Source organism: Camellia sinensis, chromosome 1 (genome assembly GCF_055761805.1).
Source record: "Camellia sinensis isolate YWXY chromosome 1, ASM5576180v1, whole genome shotgun sequence".
In the NCBI taxonomy this organism is placed as follows: domain Eukaryota; kingdom Viridiplantae; phylum Streptophyta; class Magnoliopsida; order Ericales; family Theaceae; genus Camellia; species Camellia sinensis.
The window spans coordinates 94,061,884-94,083,460 of NC_138961.1; the positions used below are offsets into that span (position 1 = coordinate 94,061,884).

Here is a 21,577-nt window from a genome sequence, read left to right on the forward strand (position 1 = left end):
AAATTGAATTTGTGTAGGGTTGCATAGGGCACACCGGAACATTTTCCTGTTTGAATACATGACACACCAACAATGCAATTGCAAATTATAAACTTTCTTTATTTTATATATTAGACAAGATCGATCGCAAATAAATTCATAAAGTTACTAAAAACACATCATAAAGTTACTAAAAACACATCATGATTGAAAACAAAGAAAGTAATTAGTATCATTTTCTACTTCTTCCCATTTGGAATTCTCTCATGCAGAATTCTTTGTCCCATATACCTGCACCGCAAACAATTCAAGATTACAACCTCCACAAAAATGAAGTCTCATATTATAAAGTTCAGCAATCATAATCACAAGAAAAATTATATTACTGAGCGATTAATTTCACCAATCTTGCTTTTAATTAATATATTATTTGGCATAAATTAAAGAAGTACACTTATTTGGATCACATCAATTATCTATTTTTCTGCATATCTTTTTATAAAAAATAAAATATATACTTATTTAGATCATTATTTTATTTTTTCACTTTCTATGTGAATCTGCACTACCAGTGGCGTAGCCAATTTAGACCCACCCGTCTCAAATTTTTGAAAATTACTTTTTGCCACATGTCATAGAGTTCTACTTCTGAATTTTCCACATTATTTCATTTTAGTCTAATTAAAAATATTCCTTTGGAAATTGCAATGAAATCAAGAGATAAAATACTCTCATGAAAAAGATTGAGGGGTTGACATTCAGTTTTAAATCAATCATTTATTTATTTTTATTTTTATCCAATTTCTTAATGAATGTTATTAATTTATTTAAATTGCCACATTGTAAAAATTTAAGAACAAAAGTGATCAAATTAAAATTGAACCTACCAAATTGACACAAATTATAAATTACAAAAACCGGCATATGACCCTAATAAAAAAAAATGGGCCCTACTTGTATATATGATATTTGTTGTGTGGATTCATAAGAAGTGAAAGAATAACTTTTCACCTAATAGTTTGATATATATTTTATTTTTATTCCTATTATTTCAATTTAAACAATTTAATTTCTACATTTTAAGTTCAATTCCAATTCGATTTTTTTTCCCACTAAATTTTGGATATATACATTTAAAAAGACTAATAATTGTCACAAAATCATAGTGACAAAAAGGAATGAGGATTAATTACCTTCCAAGCATCATAACAGTAGCCTGAGGATTAGTTCCGGGAGAGTCATATAAGGTAGAACCATCAATAACACGCAATGCGTCTACGCCGAGCACTTTATAATCACTATCCACCACCCTCCCAACTTGGCAACCTCCATGATAATGCCAAATGGTCATTACAGTGTCTATGCAAAACTGTTCCAACGACAATGCTGCACGCAGGTGTTTAGGTCTCAAGTTCACCGGCAATGTCAGCATCAACCCAAGAAGATTTTCTGCCGGCAATGAATTGAACTTCGATAAAGCACTTGATTCTATGATCTGAGTGATGGTTGTCATGCCATCAACACACCTCTGCAGATCTTTGGGGTCTTTGAAGTAGTTGAAGGTTACTTTCGGGTTGTCATTTGGATCACTGGTTTTGAGCTCCAAATGGCCCGTTGAGAATGGACCTGCTATCTTTTCTAGCAGGACTCCAATGTGAGAAGCTGGGTTTAGAAATGAGTTGCTGATTTTATTAGCAAGCGCTGTGGAGTTGTGTCTCATCTGCAACAATGTCAACCATTTTTTGCAATGTTAGCATCGTTATATTACATACTCAGAATTTTTATCTAGAAATTTAATCGAAAACATCATATCTCAAATATATTTCTATGTTCATGATAATTTTCTTCACAAATTTTCATGGCAACGAAGATTTCCTTTTAGGTTACTTTAAGTTGATACTGTCGCGGAATCAGAAAATTAAGTTAGAGGGCACACTTATTAATTATAATTTTTTATTTAAAAAAAATTCATGAGCAACACTAAGATAATAATCATTTTATGAGATAAATTTAAACATAAAAAATTACATATTCATTATTAATAAGAACAAATCACAATTCTATAATAGTGTAGAATAACTCGGTGTGGGATGATGATGTAAGTTTGCAATTTTAGCACAAAAATCATGGATCAAAATTTCTAATTTTAAAAAATAAAACCACATCATTTATAGCACAAATTATTATAAAATCTATTTAATTTTTATTTGACAGAAAAAATTAAAGAGATGACATTGCTTATAAATAATGTATTTTGAATGAAAGTTATTAAACAGTCTTAGAGTACCATATGGCGTTACCTACGTGATGTTCAAAGCATAAGAAATCACAAATCACACTAAATGGTATGTCAACTACTTGAAAATAATTAGTTCATTATATTCAATTTATAATATTTTGCACTACACTATTGATTTAAATTACTACGTAAATAATACCACATAATATTCCCAAAGTATCAAATAACTACTTATTGTGAACAATATAATAAATCATTAGCAAAAGAACATATTAAGAAAAAAAAGAAAATACATTTCATACATAACAAAAAAAAAATGCAAAACTGAGGGGGGTGCCCCCTGGCCCTATGCTGCCTCCGTCCCTGGGTTGATATGTAGTTATATTATCCTATCTTCCATATATATATGGTTATGAAAAATGATTTGTTAAAAAACAACAAACCTGATTTGCAAACATTTGAGGAATAGTAGAGCCAAAGAAGGAACCACTAGCTGTCTCAATGTAGTAGCTGTCGGACTGGGGAATCCCTACAACTTGAATGAGTGAGACAGCAAGGGCCGTAGGAGCTGGAATGAATACTGCATTCATTGGATTATCAGCCATTCCTTGACCAACCATGGGCTGGTCCATCAGCACCTTTATTCCATGGGCCATGAGATGTTGCTGGGGCCCAATACCACTCAACATCAGCAGTTGTGGACTCCCAAGTGCTCCTGCTGATAATATAATTTCATTCATGGAAGAACCCTTGTTTAGGTATGCTCTATGCATCTTTCCACTTGCATCTCTAAATGCCACACCCTCAGCTTTTGGCTTTGCTTGTCCTGCTGTAATATTACAATCACAAAAGAAAACAATGCAATATTAAACATGACTGCGATTGATTTTTATTAACATTCAATTCTGTAGAACATAGAAATTCAATAAAGAATCAGACACCAAATATATATAAATAGAGACGATGTTGCATTTTATTAGTAAGATTTAATTTTTTTTTTAAATAATTGTTTCACATTTATATATATATATATATATATTATGTTCGATTCTATAATTATAGACTTATTCACTGACAATTTCTTAATTTATGTATAACATAAATAAACATAGAGATCCATGCCTGCCATGATGTAGTACCAATATATAATTGTAATGAAATTTCTCTAGTACTTGTCTAATAGTTATAAACTGAACATATAAATTCATTATTATTTCAAATTAAGGCCTCGTTTGGGAATAGGCATTTTTAGTAACTTTTTGAATTTTTGGTTAAAATGTGATATAAAAAAAACTAGTATGTTTGGGATGACTTTTTAGATTTTTACGAAAAGATGTGCAAAAAATAGAGAGAAAATGGAATTTTTGACTTTTTGGTATGAGTTGTTGGCTTTTTGATTTTTTTAGTAACTTTTTGACTTTTTGACTAAAAATGATACTTGCCAAACCAGGCCTAAGAAAATGGCATTTTGTTTTTTCACATAGGCAAAATAAGGTTGTCACTTTACTAGACCATGTCATTGCCTTAAGATACCCAAATATGCAATAAATAGCAAACCCAATTTTCAGTTGCCGATAACGATAAGACATTAAGGTCTCGTTTGGCAAGTATTTTTTTTAGTCAAAAAGTCAAAAAATTATTAAAAAAATTAAAAAACGAACAATTTATACCAAAAAGTCAAAGATTCATTTTTCTCTCTACTTTTTACACATCTTTTCGTAAAAAGTCAAAAAGTCATCCCAAACATACTAGTTTTTTTTACATCATATTTTAGCTAAAAATCCAAAAAATTACTAAAAAAGTATATTCCCAAACGAGTCCTAAGTGTTGTATTTGGAAAAAGAAAACTTTATAATTCATACTTTTTGAAAAAGAAAACTATAAAAACTTAATTTTGTTGTGTAATAAATGCAAATTATAATATTTTGAGGTTTTGAAACTTTGTTTTAAAACTTTCAAAACTATAAAAACTTAATTTTGTTGTGTAATAAATGCAAATTATAATATTTTGAGGTTTTGAAACTTTGTTTTAAAACTTAATTATTTTCAATCATAACTAAAATATCACAATAGTTTATAATTAATACCACTTAACACATAACTGTATAGTGTTTTGACCATAACCAAGGTTGTAATTAACACATCGTAACCAAAAATAAAAAAATAAAAACAGTGGACCTTTAAGTCATATCACCTCTCTAACACATCACTTCAAACTCAACCCAAACACAACTCATATTTCATAAAAAATCAAAAAGTACACTTATAAAAGTCATAACCTTTTTTTTTTTTGGTTAGCATATAATATAGTAAAATAAGATGGTATATATTATAAAAACAAATTAAATAATAATAAAATAAACAAATGTGGTCCACCAATGTGAGGATGTGAGACCGGTGTTGGAGAGAATAAAGAGATGGATAGAACAGATAGATCGGAAAACATGAGTGATCCTGACCAGATTTTAACCAGATTATATATTGTGCGATACTCAGGTGATAATTTATTTATTTATATTTTTTTTTATCAAATACACAATTTTAGGTTCAAGTATCATTCTCTTTTTTATGTATATATATATATATATATATATATATTTTACATCGTCAATTGCTCAAAACATCGAGCTCATATCTTAACATAATTTACAAATAATTTCAAATATATTAACATATTTTCTTTTTCAAAAAAAAAATGCTAGGGATACAAAATAAATTACCAAAAAATCTATCAAATACCCACATAGGTGTGGGACTCACACTTATGTAGGACCCATACCCATGTAAGAATTTGATAGATTTTTTGATAAAAAATTTAATGTGTCTGGCATTGTGCTTTCTTTAAGAAAAATGCTAGGGATACAAAATAAATTATCAAAAAATTTATCAAATCACTCACAAAAGTGTAGAATCCATACACATGTAAGACCACACATATATAACTGTTTGGTAATAAAAAAATTAGTGTATAGTAGAGGTAAGTAGCGGATATACCAATCTGCTCAGACCGACCAAACCGAATCGATCCACCGCATTTTGGATTGATGCGTGATGACGAGCGAACGGTTGAGAATTAATTTTTTTCAATCCGCCTAATTTTGGACGGATGGCGGATTTGAGATTCATTTGACCGCAACCGAACCGCCAAACCGCGAGCACCCTTAGCAATTTGTAAGACTTTGTATTTTCAATTTGTTTAGATATTTTATTTGTGTTTTTAATTGAAAAAGAGTTTAAATATTCTGTTGAAAAAGAGTTTTCAACTTGAATATATTTTTTAAATTGAAAAAAAAAAATATGTATTATTTATCTATATTTTTTAGCGTTGAAATCTAACTCTAAAAATAATAAATAAAAAACATGATATATGCTGATTGATTTTTATTTTCAAAACAGATATTGATATAACAATACAGAAGTATACAATCTCTACTACTGCTCTGTTCATTGTTTTGGTGGTTTGAATTGTTTTTATATTTTAAGAATCACATATTGTAATATTTTATGTGAATAAAGCATGCTGTGATTGTAACATGTGGATGAGACATTCAATGATTGTAATACTTTTTTAAGTTATTGACTGTAATACTCTTTTTTATTATTATTATTATTTTGAGAATGTGCACAAGTTGAATTATATGAAAAAAAATTATAAAATTTTAAATCGTCAAACCGATTCACATCCATCTACCAATCCGTCAATCCGCTCAACCCACATCCGCTGGATTGGTGGACAGATGCGGATTGATTTTTTTAAATCTATCAATCTAATAAACGAATGACAAATTGAAGGTTTCATGACCGCAACCGACCCGCGTCCACCCCTAATGTCTACCACTGTTGTTTCTTTAAAGTTCACCTACCTTCGAGCAATTATTCAACACCCTAAAAGCATTGATTTAGTCATGCTATAAATTAATTCTCAGCTATTCATTGGTGCGGAGTCGTGTGAGTCTCACACCAATAAATTGCTAAAATTGATTTGTAGGATTGCTACATTTGTATGGAATAATTTTTCCTCGTGAGAATATTTACTGTCCTAAACTTTACAGGGGCCCACTCAATGGATTTAATTGATTAGCTAAGCAGGTGTTTTATAGAATTTTTGATAAAATATTTAAAATCTCTGACATTTTTGCTTTAGAAAAGTTAAAATCTCACATCACATGCACATACTTTAGATGGAAAAATTAAACTTTAGCCATTTTATATTTGGTTTTTTAATTTTTATTTTGGTCTTTAAAATTTCTTTTTTCTTTCACATTAGCCTTTTATTTATATTTCAAATGTTTTTCAATTTATTTTAAAAGTTAATATATATCCAAATATAGATAAAAAATAACACATTGACAAACGCATAATATAAAAAGATTTTATTATAAATAATTCATATTTTTTACACAAATCCAAATCTCAATATAGTAATATACTATCATATCATGTGACAATTAATGTAGTATTTTTTATCTAATTTTAAATATAACTTATCTTTAGAAGTAAATGAAAAAACTTGAAATGGGTCCCCAAAAAAAAAATTAATAATAGCAATAGCCAAAATAAGAAAATATAAAGGGGCAAAACGTAAACCGGAGATACTACAACAAAAAAAGAAAATGGCAGAGGTACTGAATTTCTATCAAATGTTTTACTAAAGGTCTCATGTATATGTGAACCCATACTTAGGTAGACTTAGACTTTGATAAAATATTTAGTAAAATTTTTAATATTACTACCATTATTTTAACTAAAAAAAAAAAAAAAACAACGGTGATATAGACTACTAAAAGTGTAGCACTAATATCAACTCTAATGAACTGGTAGTACAAGCAAACAAAAAAAAAAAGAAGCTAAACTATCACATCAATGGTAGGGTTCACCTCGTTAGTGATGTTGAATTAGTTGTCTAAAGCATTTAAAATAAAAAAAAAAAACTAGAATCAATGATCACCTGTTGTTCCGAAGAAGATCTGGTGTACTACGGCATTCAAATAAACAGTAATCTTTGTTGGATCAGCATATTCCAACAAATCAGCAGCAGTGTGTCTGTGACCATCTTGATCAAATATTGTCCCACCAACCTTAGTCCCATATATATGATCATATGTGAACCCATTGTCCGGCAGCATACCCACTTCAAGCAACCCATCTCTCACCGCCGATTGCCACTCCAACATTGGTGGCCGGAACACCACCTTATTTTCCACCCACTCATACGATTCATTCACCAATTTTTGGTCCCAACCCACTCGCCCCACGTAGGCGGTGCTAGCCCGGGTGTAGAACCCGGCGTTTAAACAAGTTCCGCCACCCAACACCCGGGCTCTAGCGTTACTGACACCGTCAGTGGAGATGAAGGGTTGGGAAGGGGACGATGGAGATATGTTGGCCAGAGTCTCAGCGAAAGAGTCCATGTTGTTGATGGCAGGGTTTCCGTAGGGCAAACCGCCTCGCTCCAGCACTAAAACATTTGCGCCTTGTGAGAGAGTAGCCGCGAGAGCACAGCCCGCGGTTCCTCCGCCTATGATGATGTAATCGTAGAATATCTCTGCGGGTGCCAGTGTTGCATCGCGGGCGAACGTGGGATATGGAGCTGTGTGTGTTTGAGAAAGACAGGGTTAATGCATTTAATTGTAGATTTTTTTTTTTTTTTTTTTCATCCGCTTTTCATTCTAACCAAAATTCATCATAAGAAATAAAATAAAATTCTCTAACAAGTCTTAGGTTGCGTTTGGTGTAGTTTAGAATTGTGATTCTCTTTTTGAAGTTCTGATTTGAGTGTGGAATTGTGGATCGAGTTTTGAAAAAAAAAAAATTGTTTGGTTATTAGTTTTTAAAAGTGTTTTGAAAAGAGTTTTTGAATTTTGAAAAAAAATTTGAGTTTTGAATTTTGAATTTTAAAAAAAAGTTTTGAGTTTTGAATTTTGAATTGAATTTTGAATTTTTTGGATTTATTTTGTTAAAATATTAAAAAAATATTTAAGAAAATTTTAATTTTTTATTTTAAATTTTTTTTATTTTTAAACATTTTATTTTATTTTGTAAATATTTTAATTTTTAATTTTAATATTTTAAACTCAAAATACAACTCTACACTCAAATTGTAAATAACACATAACTCAAAATTCAATTCAAACATTATTTTCAAAACTCATAATCAAACGCATAATTTGAAACTCCACAGAGTTCTCTACACTCAAATCATAACCAACACATAACAAAAAAAAATTAAAAATATTTAAAAATATATTTATAAAATAAAATTTATATATTTAAAATAAAAAAAATAATGTTTTTAAAATTTTTTAATATTAAAAAAAATATAGCACATAAATGTATGAAATATAGTGCATATTAAAATGAATAAATAAATATTTACCCTAAAAAAATAAAATTAAGAAATTTTTTAAATATTTAAAAAAAATAAATCCAAAAAATTTCAAAATACAATTCAAAACTCAAAATACAACTCAAAACTCTTTTCAAAATTTATAACCAAACAAATTTTCTCTTTTTAAAACTCAATTCAAAACTCATAACTCAAAATACGACTCTACACAGAAATCATGATTCCAAAAATAATTTTTTTAAAAAATAAAAATATTTTTTTTTTGAACTTTTTCTTTTAAAATAGAATTTTGAAAAAAGTTTTGAATTGAATTCTAAGTTGCGTATTTAGTTATGAGTTTTGAAATTAATTTTTGAATTGAGTTTGGAATAATTTTAAATTTTTTGTTTAGTTATAAATTTTGAAAAGTGATTTGAAAATTTTACCTTTGAAATCATGATTCCAGGCACAGCCTTAATTTTCTAACGAAACTTTCATTGAATTTCTTAAATACATGAATTGGCCTATTAATATCATGTTAATCTGACTCTAGGTGTTTTGAAAAAATGATTAAAAATTGCTTTTGATTTTTTTTAATTTTTTTGTGAGAGATGAAAATGAATTAAAAGCTGAGACGTGACTTTTAACCCTCTATAAAAGCAAGAAATATTTGATACATTCGCACAAAAAGTTTTGAAAAAGGTATAAATGAAGAGTTGATGAGCTAATATCAAGCTCACATAAATAATAGATGACTTTAATGACGATTTAAATAGAATTCATGAAGATGAGTATGATGTGTACAAGTACAGGGGTTTTGAAAAAACTAAAACAAAACCCAAAAGATAAAAATAAAAAATGAAGAAACAATAATGCTATCATTTTAATTTTTTTTTTTTTTTTTTTGCTGAGTGACCAAGAGACCAAATTACCAATATATGTTTTTTGATCGGCAAAGAAAATTTTGTCGCAGGCTTTGTTTTGTCAAATAAGGAGAGAGAGAGAGAGAGAGAGAGAGAGAGAGCGCAGGTTAGGAAGATACCGTTCTCTGAGAAACAAGAATCAAGAAGGAAGAGAATTCCAAGGAGAGCTGTAGCAATAAAATTCCACCGCAACCTTGAACTCATGTTCTCTCTGTGACTTCAATCAAAGCACAAAAGCAAAAGGAAACTTTTAATCTTTTGTTTCTCTGCACACAACACCAATAATCAAACTATCAAATGCGCTTTCAATAAATATGGAAATCTTAACGATCTCAGCGGCAAAACATCCCTCACCGCACAAAGAACTTCGTAACACTTTCTCGGGAAAACAAATGTCACACTTTCTCGGAAAAAGAGGGAGTTGATAGTTCAACTACATCAATGTTTTAAATACTCAGAATCTCCTTAGAGATTGTTGAAACGTATGCAATGTGAAATAAAACAGCTGCCCTTCGCTCCTTTTATCTTCCAAAAATAGCTCTCAGTTGTGGTTGTGAATGAAGTCAAATCTCAGCCATTCTTTCACTATGACCCCAAAAAAAAAAAAAAAATGCATACATTAATTAAGAACTATATCAATCAGGATGGAACCAAAATTTTATCCTCGAAGAGGTCAAAAGACAAATAAAAAATATTCATCATATACATATGTATGTATATATGTACTCAATTGTTAGAACAATCTTCTGTGTAAAATAAATAAATTGAAACCAAGTCAAACAAATAAAATAAATTCTACCGAACCGAATGAATAATAAAAAGATCAAGTCGAGTGTGTGACATTCTATCCTTAAGACAGATTCGTCCCGCTACAGTGCTTACAGATAAATGGCATTTATCTCCCAAGATATAATGATCTTCACAAATTGTAGTAGCACTCCAAACAATTTGTACAGCGAACAAAACCTGTGTTCTAAACTCTCTGAATTTTTCTCTAGAATAACATGAAAAATAATGCAAACAAATAAAAATCTGGACAGCAAGAAAATGTATCTTTCAAACTGTTTTTACCAGATATCGAACTGCTGGAACAATGCTGGTATTTATAGGAAAAATAAACTGCCAAACAGGTGCAGTTTTTGAACTGAACAGGTATGGTTTCAAATGAACAGGTGCAAACACTATTTGAACAGATAATTGCTTAAATTTCAACAGATCTACTAGATAGTTTGATTTGTTCGAACTGTACAGATTTAAATATGTGTAACTGCAGTAGATTCTAGCAGTTTCAAAACTGTAAAATAGTTTGAATCTGTTTAGGAATTTCAGATTGAAGGTGGTAAAATTTGGACAGAAAATTAATTTCAATTTTGGCACAAAATTGGAATTTAATTTCATTAAGAATTTCTAGAAAAAAATTAAAATAAATTTTATCCAAAAAATTAATATTATAACCGACCCGACCCATAACCCATACCCGCGCCCGGCACGGCTCAACTTGGTCGGACCGACGACGGCGGCGGCACGCGCGCACGTGTAGTGGTTTGAGCTAAGATTCCATTTGTCCATAACTTCTCCATTTTATAAACTTGGGGTGCCCCTTGGGACCCAACCCAAGTGTTGCCACCTAGAGTTTATATACATACAAAACTCTCTTACGGCCTGTTTGGTAACGTTTACGTTTTCAGTTTTTATTTACAAAAATTTTATAAACTGGTTTTTATTTATTTTTAGAAAAATATAAACTACAAACGCGTTTGGTTTAGACAAAATATTTTTAAAAATTTAAAAATATAAAAAAGAGTGAGAAATGGCAGGTGGTGGGTGGAGACGAGTGGTAGCGGTGGAAGACGGTGGTGGAAAATGGTGACGGCGGGTGGTGGATGGTGGTAGTGGGTGGATGGGTGACGATGGCGGGTGGTGGGTGGTGGCGAGTGGGTGGTGGTGGTGGTGGTGGTGACGAGTGGTGGATGGTGGTGGCAGATGGCGGGTAGTAGTAGTGGTGGGTAGATGACAGTGGCGGGTGGTAGGTGGTAGCGAGTGGGTGGTGGTGGTGGTGGTGGTGGTGGTGGCGGGTGGCAGGTAGGTGGCGAATGACGGGTGGTGGTGGGTGGATGGGTGACGGGCGGGTGGTGGGTGGTAGCGAATGGGTGGTGGTGGTGGTGGTGGCAAGTCGGTGATGGTGGTGGCAAGTCGGTGGCGGATGGCGGGTGGTAGTGGTAGGTAGTGGCGGGTGGGTGGCTGACGATGGCAGGTGGTGGGTAGTAGCGAGTGGGTGGTGGTGGTGGTGGTGATGGCGGCAGGTGGGTGGTGGGTGATGGTAGTGGTGGTAGCAGGTAGGTGGCGGGTGGTGGCGGGTGGTGGTGGTAAGTGGTTGGTGAGTGGTGGTGTCGGGTAGGTGGCGGGCGGTGGATAGTAGTAGCAGGTGGTGGATGGTGGCGGGTGGGTGGCAGGTGGGTGGTGGTGGTGGTAGCGGTGGCGGTGGTAGCGGTGGCGAGGGGTGGGTGGTGGTGGCGAGTGTGTGGCAGGTGGCTGGTGGTGGCTGGTGGTGGCAGGTGGTGGCAAGTGGTGGTGGAGGGTGGGGGTTGGTAGCGGAAGACGGTGGTGGAAAATGGTGACGGGTGGTGGCTAGTGTTGGGTGGTAAAAAAAAAAAAAAAAAAACTCAAAACTTAAAACGTAAACTCATTTTTTGAGTTTACATTTTTTGACCAAATTTATAAACTGTGACCATTGATTTATAAATCAAAAATTTACCAAACAAGTTTTTATTTGAGTTTTTAAAATTTTTGTAAATATAAACAGAAAACTGAAAACGTAATTGTTACCAAACGCACCTTAATGTTTCAATGTGGGATAACCATTTCAAGGAAACTCACATTTTACTTCTTTAAATGTCCATTCCACGAACCCGAAAACGCGTCAACTTCTCATTCATTCATAAATGGTTTTGACAAACCGTCTTTACCATGTTACTTGCCATGCGGTAAGGAACACGTCACATCTTTGGACCCACCTTAAAAGACGTTTGGAGCTCACTTAATTTTGGGCTCAAAGTTGGCCCAAAATAAGCCTATAAAAACCATTATTTCCAGCAATCCCCCACATGAATGGAATTTAACAGAGAGAAAATGCAACAACATGATCTAATTACAGAAAATACATAAATTGAAAATATTCTGCAAAGGATAGGTAGCTTTTGGCTTTGAACCATCCCTTATAAAATACTATCGGATTTACTAGCTAACCAGTGAACATGATGTCTTGAACTGTTGCAGCCATTTGTGTAAATCAAGACAATAGAACTCAGACAGTATATCCCCAAGCACAGTTTAGTTTTCACTATTGTGTTCATTTTGGCCCTAAACAACCTAGTCTTTCACGAGTGCTCTAGAGAATTGTAGCGCTTTACAAATCTCATAGAACCGGCCCAGTTCACACTCACATGGGTGATTCTTATGAAGAGCATCCTACCATACTCCACTAGGTTTACCTAGATATAAGAATCATTAAAATTTTACTTAACCTAAAACGCTGCAGACATCACTATTTCATCCTAGAAATGTGTAGGAGTTTGACTCCTCAATGATCCTTCTAAGTCATTCACAACTCAATTGTCCATTTGAACCTAGATCTTGAGATCTCCAGTCAACTATGTTGGGTTGCTGTTGTGGTAACTCTTATTTAATAGGCTTAAGTCCCATTCTCCTCGATGAATTTTTAACTAACTCTCTTGCTAGCCCTTTGGTTAGTGGATCCGCTATGTTGTCTTTAGACTTCACATATTCAATGGAAATAATTCCATTAGAGAGTAGTTGTCTCACGATGTTATGTCAACGACGAATGTGTCGTGACTTAACATTATACATATGACTCTGTGCTTTACTTATTACTGATTGACTATCATAATGTATGCATATAGCAGGCACCGGTTTTGGCCACATTGGAATATCTTCAAGGAAGTGGTGAAGCCATTCTACTTCTTCCCCAGCTTTATCTAAAGCTATGAATTCTGATTCCATAGTAGACCTAGCTATGCAAGTCGGTTTGGAAGATTTCCAAGACATAGCCGCACCATTAAGAGTAAAGACATACCCACTGGTGGATTTTGAGTCTCTAGTATCTGATATCCAGTTTGCATCACAGTATCCTTCAAGTACTACTGGATATCTAGTATAATTCAACACAATGTTACGAGTAAATCGGAGATATCTTAGAACCCTTACAATTGCTTTCCAGTGTTCTACTCCTGGATTACTCGTATATCCACTTAATTTACTTACTGCATAAGCTATATCCGAACGAGTACAATTCATCAAGTACATTAAGCTTCCAATAATTTGGGGATACTCTAAGTGAGAAATATTTTCCTGTACATTCTTAGAAAGAAACAAATTAACATCTACAGGCGTTCTAACAAGATGATCATCCTCTTTACTGAATTTGTCAAGTATTTTCTCAATATAATGAGATTGTGGCAAAGCATAACCTTTTGATGTTTTGTTAATTTTCATACTAAGAATTACTTCAGCAATGCCCATGTCCTTTATGTCAAATTGTTTATTGAACATTTTCTTGATAGTTTTAATCATGTCATTATTACTACCTATGATGAGCATATCATCCACATAAAGACATACTATAACATAACATTTGTCTGTATTTTTAATATAAACACATTTGTCACACTCATTAATTTTAAATCTATTTAACATCATTGCCTTGTCAAATTTCACATGCCATTTCTTTGACGCTTGTTTTAAACCATATAATGATTTAACCAATTTACACACTTTCTTTTCTTTTCCTGGAACAGAAAATCCTTCAGGTTGTTTCATGTAAATTTTTTCATCTAACTCACCATTTAAGAAATCGGGTTTCACATCCATTTGATGAATTTGTAGATTGTACAACAATACAATAGCAATAAGCATTCTAATGGATATTATTCTAGTAACCAGTGAGTATGTGTCAAAGTAATCAAGACCTTCTTTTTGTCTAAATCCTTTGACCACAAGTCTCGCCTTGTATTTGTCAATTGATCCATCCGCTTTCATTTTTCTTTTGGAATTCCACTTGTACCCAAGAGGTTTACAACCTGGTGGCAAATCCATCAATTCCCAAGTGTGATTTTGCAGGATGGATTCAACATCACTATTGACAGCTTCTTTCCATAAAGGAGTTTCAAGATTGGACATAGCATCTTTAAAAGTTAAGGGCTCATTTTCTAACAAAAATGTTAGAAAATCTGGATCAAAAGATTTTGAGGTTCTAGCACGTTTATTACGCCTAAGTTCCTCTTCCTTATTTTAATCTATCTCTTGCTCTTGTTCTTGATCATGTTATTGATCCCAACTAGTAATAGCGTCATGAGATATTTTATTATTACTAGTCTCTTGCCCAGTTTTATTTGGAAACACATGTTCAAAGAAAGGTGCATTCTGAGCCTCAATAATAATATTTACATGCATTTCGGAATGTTCTGATTTATGAATTAAAAATCGATATGCACCACTATTCTTGGCATAACCAATGAAAATGCAATCAATGGTTTTAGGACCTATCTTAGCCCTTTTAGGACTAGGAATAGCCACTTTAGCTAAATACCCCCACACTTTTAAAGTATTTGTAGGATGGTACTCTCCTATGTCACATTTCATAAGGTGTTTGATTCACTTTCTTCCAGAGTACTTTATTTAAAATATAATTAGCAGAAAGTATTACTTCCCCTCACAAGTTCTGAGGTAATCCAAAACGTATTAACATGGCATTCATCATTTCTTTTAAAGTTTTATTTTTCCTTTCAATAATTCCATTTTGCTTAGGTGAGTAAGAAGCAGTAGTTTGATGAATTATTCCATATTCTTTACAAAACTCACCAAAAAGTGATTCATATTTACCGCCTCTATCACTTCTAAGTTTTTTTTTATTTTCTTACCAAGTTGATTTTCGACTTCATTCTTATATTGAATGACAGTTTCCAAAGCTTCATCTTTGGTTCAAATTAGATAAACATAACTATATCTAATATAGTTATCTATAAAAATAATAAAATACTTTTTCCCACCTCTTGTTTGAATTGATTTAAAATCACAAATGTCACTATGAATTGATTCACGTGGTTTCGTACTTCTTTCAATTGAATGAAAAGAAGTTTTGGATAATTTTGCCTCAACACAAATTTCACATTTATAATTTGAATCAATGTCAAATGTAGATAAACATTCCATATTAATTAATCTATGCAAAGATTCATAATTAACATGTCCAAATCTACCGTGCCATAAATTTGAAGACTTAAGCAAGTAAGAAGAAGATGTATTTTTATTAATAACAGAGGGTACAACAGTTATTACATTCATTTTAAAAAGGCCATCAGACATGTAACATTTTCCTAAATACATCTTGTTTTTGGTAAGTACAAACATGTCATTTTCAAAAACTAGCCAAAACCCATTTTTACTCAACAAAGATCCGGAAACAAGATTCTTGCGAATGTCTGGTACATGCAGTACATTGTTGAGAGTGAGTTCCTTTTCAGATTTCATCTTAAGTATAATCTTTTCTCGTCCTTCAACTTTGGAAGTTGAGGAGTTGTCCATAAAAAGTTATTCATCGTTGTCCACTGAAGAATAAGATGTGAACATCTTTTGGTCGGTACAGATATGGCGACTAGTACCAGTGTCCACCCACCATTCTTTAGGATTTCCGACAAAGTTTGCCTTGGAAACAGCTGTAGAAAGATTTATGACATCTACACCATTGGAAATTTTATTCATTCGATCATTTTGGCTTTAGCAACCTTCTTACTTGATCTTCCTTTACCTTTAAAAAAATCAATTCCTAAGAACTTCTCTGGCTTTTTACCATGATTCACTGGCACAGTTCCAACATAAGGAGGGGTTGGCGCAATGGCAATCACCATACCAGTACTGGTTTGAACATTAGTTTGACCAATTTCTGTAGCTATGAATTCTAAATTATAAAACAAAATTAGAATTAGAATTAGAATTTTGTAGTACACAGAACATTAAATTATAAACATAGAATTTAAATTCTATAAAAATAAAAGAAACAAGAATTGTGACTTTTGTTTCTAATTAATTTGAAAATAAAATAAAATTTTATTTAAAAAAATTAATTCCACACAGAAAATTAAATTCTGTAAAATAAAAGAAACAAGAAATGCAACTTTTATTTTTTCAATTAATTTGAAAATAAAATAAAATTTTATTTAACCAAATTAATTCCACACAGAAAATTAAATTTCTGTAACACTTGAATAATTAAAATACTGAAACAAAATTTTAATTAATGAACACTTAGAAATAATTTCTGAAAACCAAAATTAATTTTTGATAAAATTCCACAAATAAATATTTTGAATTGTTAATGACACCAGTATATTACTACTAGTTGTCAAAGAAAATAGATAGTATATTACTACTATCTGTCAAACAGTATATTATAACTATTTCTTTTCCAACTAGAATATTATTTTGTAAAATCACAGAAAATAATTTCTGTAAGAAGAAGAAAGAGAAAAGGAAACAAACGAAAATTTTTGTATAAATAGAATAATCCAAATGTGTCTTAAGATTGTTGGAACAATCTTCTATGTAAAATGAATAAATTGAAACCAAGTCAAACAAATAAAATAAATAACTTACATAATTTATTTTACCGAACTGAATTAATGATAAAAAGATTAAGTCAAGTGTGTGACACTCTAACCTTAAGACAGATTCATCCCGCTACGGTACTTACAGAAAAATGGCGTTTTATCTCTTAGGATACAATGATCTTCACAAATTGTAGTAGCACTCCAAACAATTTGTATGGCGAACAAAACCTGTGTTCTAAAATCTCTGACTTTATTCCTAAAATAATATGAAGAATAATGCAAACAGATAAAAATTTGGACAACAAGAAAATGTATCATTTAGATTGTTTTTTCCGAATCCCAAACTGGTAGAACAATGCTGGTATTTATAAGCAAAATAAATTGTCGAACAGGTGCAGTTTTTGAACTGAACAGGTATGGTTTCAAATGAAGAGGTGAAAACACTATTTGAACAGATAACAGCTTGAATTTCAACAGATCTGCTGGACAATTTGATCTATTCGAACTGTACAGATTTAAATCTGTGTAACTGCCGCAGATTTTGGCAGTTTTAAAACTGTAAAATAGTTTGAATCTATTTAGGAATTTCGGATTAAATGTGGTAAAATTTGGACAGAAAATTAATTTCAATTTTGGCACAAAATTGAAATTTAATTTCATTAAGAATTTCTAGGAAAAATTCAAATAAATTTTGTCCAAAAAATTAATATTAGAACCGATCCGACCCACAACTCACACTTGGCACGCCCGGCGGCGGCGCGTGTGTGTGGTGCTTTGAGCCAAGGTTTTATTTGTCCATAACTTCTCCTTTCTACAAACTTGGGATGCCCCTTGGGACCCAACCCAAATAGAGTTTATATACATACATAAACTCTCTTAAAGTTTCAATGTGGGATAACTATTTCAAGGAAACCCACATTTTACTTCTTTAAATGTTCATTCAATGAACCCGAACGACGTCAACTTCTCATTCACTCATAAATGGTTTTGACAAACCGTCTTTACCGTCACGTCACCTCTTTGGACCCACCCCAAAAGACGTTTGGAGCCCACTCAATTTTGGGCTAAAAATTAGCTCAAAAGAAACCTATAAAAACCATTATTTCCAACATAATAATCAACTAACAACCACCCAATTCTAATTCTTTTTTATTTCTTCACTTTGCGGCATGAAGAAGTAGATTATATTTGCATTTGTCTCATGTAGCATGAACAAGTAGGTTCTATATAAACAGTTAAGGGTTGTTTGGGGTGTCCTAAATAAGTGTACTTTTTGTCTTTTTGGAATAAAAAGTTGAGGAAAAAAATATGGATGTTTGGATTAACTTTTTAACTTTTTATGAAAAAATGTGTATTAAAAAATTATATAAAGAGGTGTGTAGGAGAAGATTAGAGAGGAGTGAATGACAGCTATACAATCTGGCAGCCGAATTCTTGGTAAGAAATTATTGGGTACTTTTCGGACCTTGTAGTGGACTGTTTTGTTTGGCTCGTGGGGTCTATCACGGGTCCCATTTTGATAATCTGAACCATTCAATGTGTAGAACTCATCGAGCATTATATGCCTATAAAAAATCACGTTGATCGGATATCGATAACTATCTGATCAGATTTGTTTTTTTTAATCATTAATTATAACACCATCCATTTTTTTATACAAAACTGATTTGATCATGTAGTTATCGATATCCGATCAATGTCATTTTTTATGGAGATATAGTACTCGACGATTTATACACATTGAACGGTTCAGATTATCAAAACGGGACCCGTGATAGGCCCCCACAGGCCGAACAGCAGTGTGTGAAAAATTATCCCAAACTGTCTAATACTTGGGACAAACGCTGCACAGCCCCTTTGACTTTTCATGATGGCTGAGTTGTATGATGTGTGAGAAATTATTTTTTTAATATTTTTTTTGTGAATAGTGATAACTTTTTAACTTTTTGAGTAACTTTTTAACTTTTTGGCTTTTTTCAGAGTTGCCAAACTTGGCCTTAATACAATATCTAAGGGAGAAAAAATATTATATAATGTTTATATTCAATATTATGTTGAAGGGTGAATTACACTAATAATCCTTATAATTTGAACTAGTGTCACTTTAGTCGTTAACTTTTCAATTGTGACACATTTGATCATAAATTTTGAATTTTATTTCAAATAAGAATAATTGAAAATACCATTGCTCAATTTCAAGGGCAAAATTGTCAATTCAATAAAACATAAACTAATTTGACAAAAATAAATGTCAATTTTTTTTTAAAATTTTAATATATTTTCCGCCCACCAAAGATAAAATTATATAATATTGATAAATCTTTTAGACATTTATTTATTTATTCATTTTACCAAATTAATTTTTATTATGTGTTTGGATGATGATTATGTAATGGGTAGTAGTTATGATTTTAATGTATAATTGATATATTTAATATATGAAATATTTTTAATTTTGGATATTTTGATTTAATGGATTGGTTTAGTAATAATATTAAAGTTGTCACCATATTTGACTTTTGAAAAAATAGAAACTAATTTAATGAAAACAAAACAACCACCCATTACATGATCATTATCCAAATGCATAATAAAAATTAATTTGGTAAAACAAAAAATGAATAAATGTCTAAAATATTTAACCATTTTACATAATTTTATCTTTAGTAGGTAGAAATAATTTTTAGAAATTCAAAAATATTTTTTTGACATTTATTTTTGTCAAATTAGTTTATATTTTATCAAATTGACAATTTTACCCTTGAAATTTAGCAATGGTATCTTCAATTGTTTTTATTTGGAACAAAATTCAAAATTTAGTGTCAAATGTGTCACAATTGAGAAGTTAATAACTAAAGTGACACAAGGCCCAAACTATAAAAACTATTAGTGTAATTTACCCTATGTTGAATAATTATGTAATAATGTATACAAGACTTCTTTATATAAGAGAAGGAAAACTTAAGTATGGTAATCCTAAATATAGCAATGAATATAATATGATATGTATAACGGACAAAAATATATAGTTACTATATTTAACACCCTTCAAACTCAAGTAGGGATACTAACTTAAGTTTGGAGAGAGAAACTAAAATATGAAATAAAATTAAAAAAAATAAAATGAAAAGAAAATAGATTGCAAAGTCTGAACGGGAGCGTAAGGGCATTTGAGATAGATCAGAAATCGGAGCTACTGTGAGAAGACAGTTTGTGTTCGTGTCAACCATTGTAGGAACTGACCGAAACTAATGGCAAGACAGTTTAAAGTAATGTTGGACGGTTGTAGAAATTGGCCGAAACTAATGTGGGGACAGTTAAGGTCATACTGGATCGATATAGAAACTGGTCGGGATCAATGTCGGGATAGTTTACGGGGTTATGCCAGACTATTGTAGAGACTGGATATTGAATCAGTAAGTGTGACATACACATAACTTATAACGTGATGCTAAACGATGATGGCAACAGATAACTGAGTATGTTAGGGGTAGCTTGGATGGTGCACCAAGGGTGACTTTGGTGGTATGCCAAGTGGCGACTTGGGTTGTGTGCTAGAAAAGACGGCTTGGATTGTGCGCCAGAGAGAGCGACTTGGGTGATGCACCACATGAGGCAGCTTGAGTTATGCGCTACAAGGGGCGACTTAGGTAGTTTGCATAATGTATAACCATGCTCAACATGATACAGGTATAATACCTTTCTTCAAACTCAAATAGGTTTTAAGATAGAAATCTATTTGAGGTTGATGTAAAAGGAAAAACAGAGTGGAGAAAAAACACACAAAAAAAAAAGAAAGATTGCAAGTGAAAAAAAAAAATATGATAGAAATATTTGGGATATGAATAAACCAACAAACAGAGGAAGAGATCACCACAAAGCGATACTGGAAAAAAAAATGTGACAGGAAAATGGGTTGAGGTCTGGCAAGCAGCCAAGTCAAGATTGTCGTTTGCTGGTGAAGCGAAATTACTATATACTTAATCTAGCTGTGAGAGAGAGAGAGAGAGAGAGAGAGAGAGAGAGAGAGAATATTATATGATGTTTGTATTCAATATTATGTTGAATAATTATGTAATAATGAATAATTATATAATAATGTATACAAAACTCTTTTATATAAGAGGAGAGAAATCCAAATATAATCATTTTAAATATGATAATGAATATAATATAATATGTATAATAGACAAAATATATAATTACTATATTTAACAATATAATTAGGGTAGAAACCCTTACAAATTCAAATAACTATTCAATAGTTCAGGAGGGGCGCGATTTTGCTACAGTTGTACTGCGGTTGTCTCTAGTTGATGTGGTCACCGCAAAATGTAAGCCACTTGTTATGCTCGGCATATAATGAAATTTAATAATGTACGATGGCAACCGGAGGAGAAACTAACCTTTACTCAAAGGTCCAACTCATTAATTATTTTTCTCTGTACGTAGGAAAATGATATCAAAAATAGCAATGTTAAGTATCATA

At 31.9% G+C, this 21,577-nt stretch overlaps 1 protein-coding gene across 4 annotated transcripts; it reads right to left on the reverse strand.

The window, feature by feature from the left end:
• Positions 1-78: 78 nt before the first annotated feature.
• On the reverse strand, positions 79-10,136 carry LOC114282508 (protein HOTHEAD). 4 transcript variants are annotated; one of them, XM_082880969.1, is made up of 6 exons: positions 9,821-10,136; positions 9,586-9,732; positions 7,167-7,808; positions 2,662-3,047; positions 1,173-1,699; positions 79-270 (listed from the first exon to the last, which is right to left on the reverse strand). In XM_082880969.1, exons 2-6 carry the CDS (start codon positions 9,668-9,670, stop codon positions 219-221), a joined length of 1,692 nt encoding a protein of 563 aa, XP_082737095.1. In that variant the 5' UTR covers positions 9,671-9,732; positions 9,821-10,136; the 3' UTR covers positions 79-218. The 4 variants fall into 4 exon arrangements, with proteins under 4 accessions (XP_082737095.1, XP_082737099.1, XP_082737105.1 ...); XM_082880973.1 differs by having other exon boundaries at positions 9,586-9,683; positions 9,821-10,029; XM_082880979.1 differs by having other exon boundaries at positions 2,662-3,044; positions 9,586-10,033.
• Positions 10,137-21,577: the final 11,441 nt, after the last annotated feature.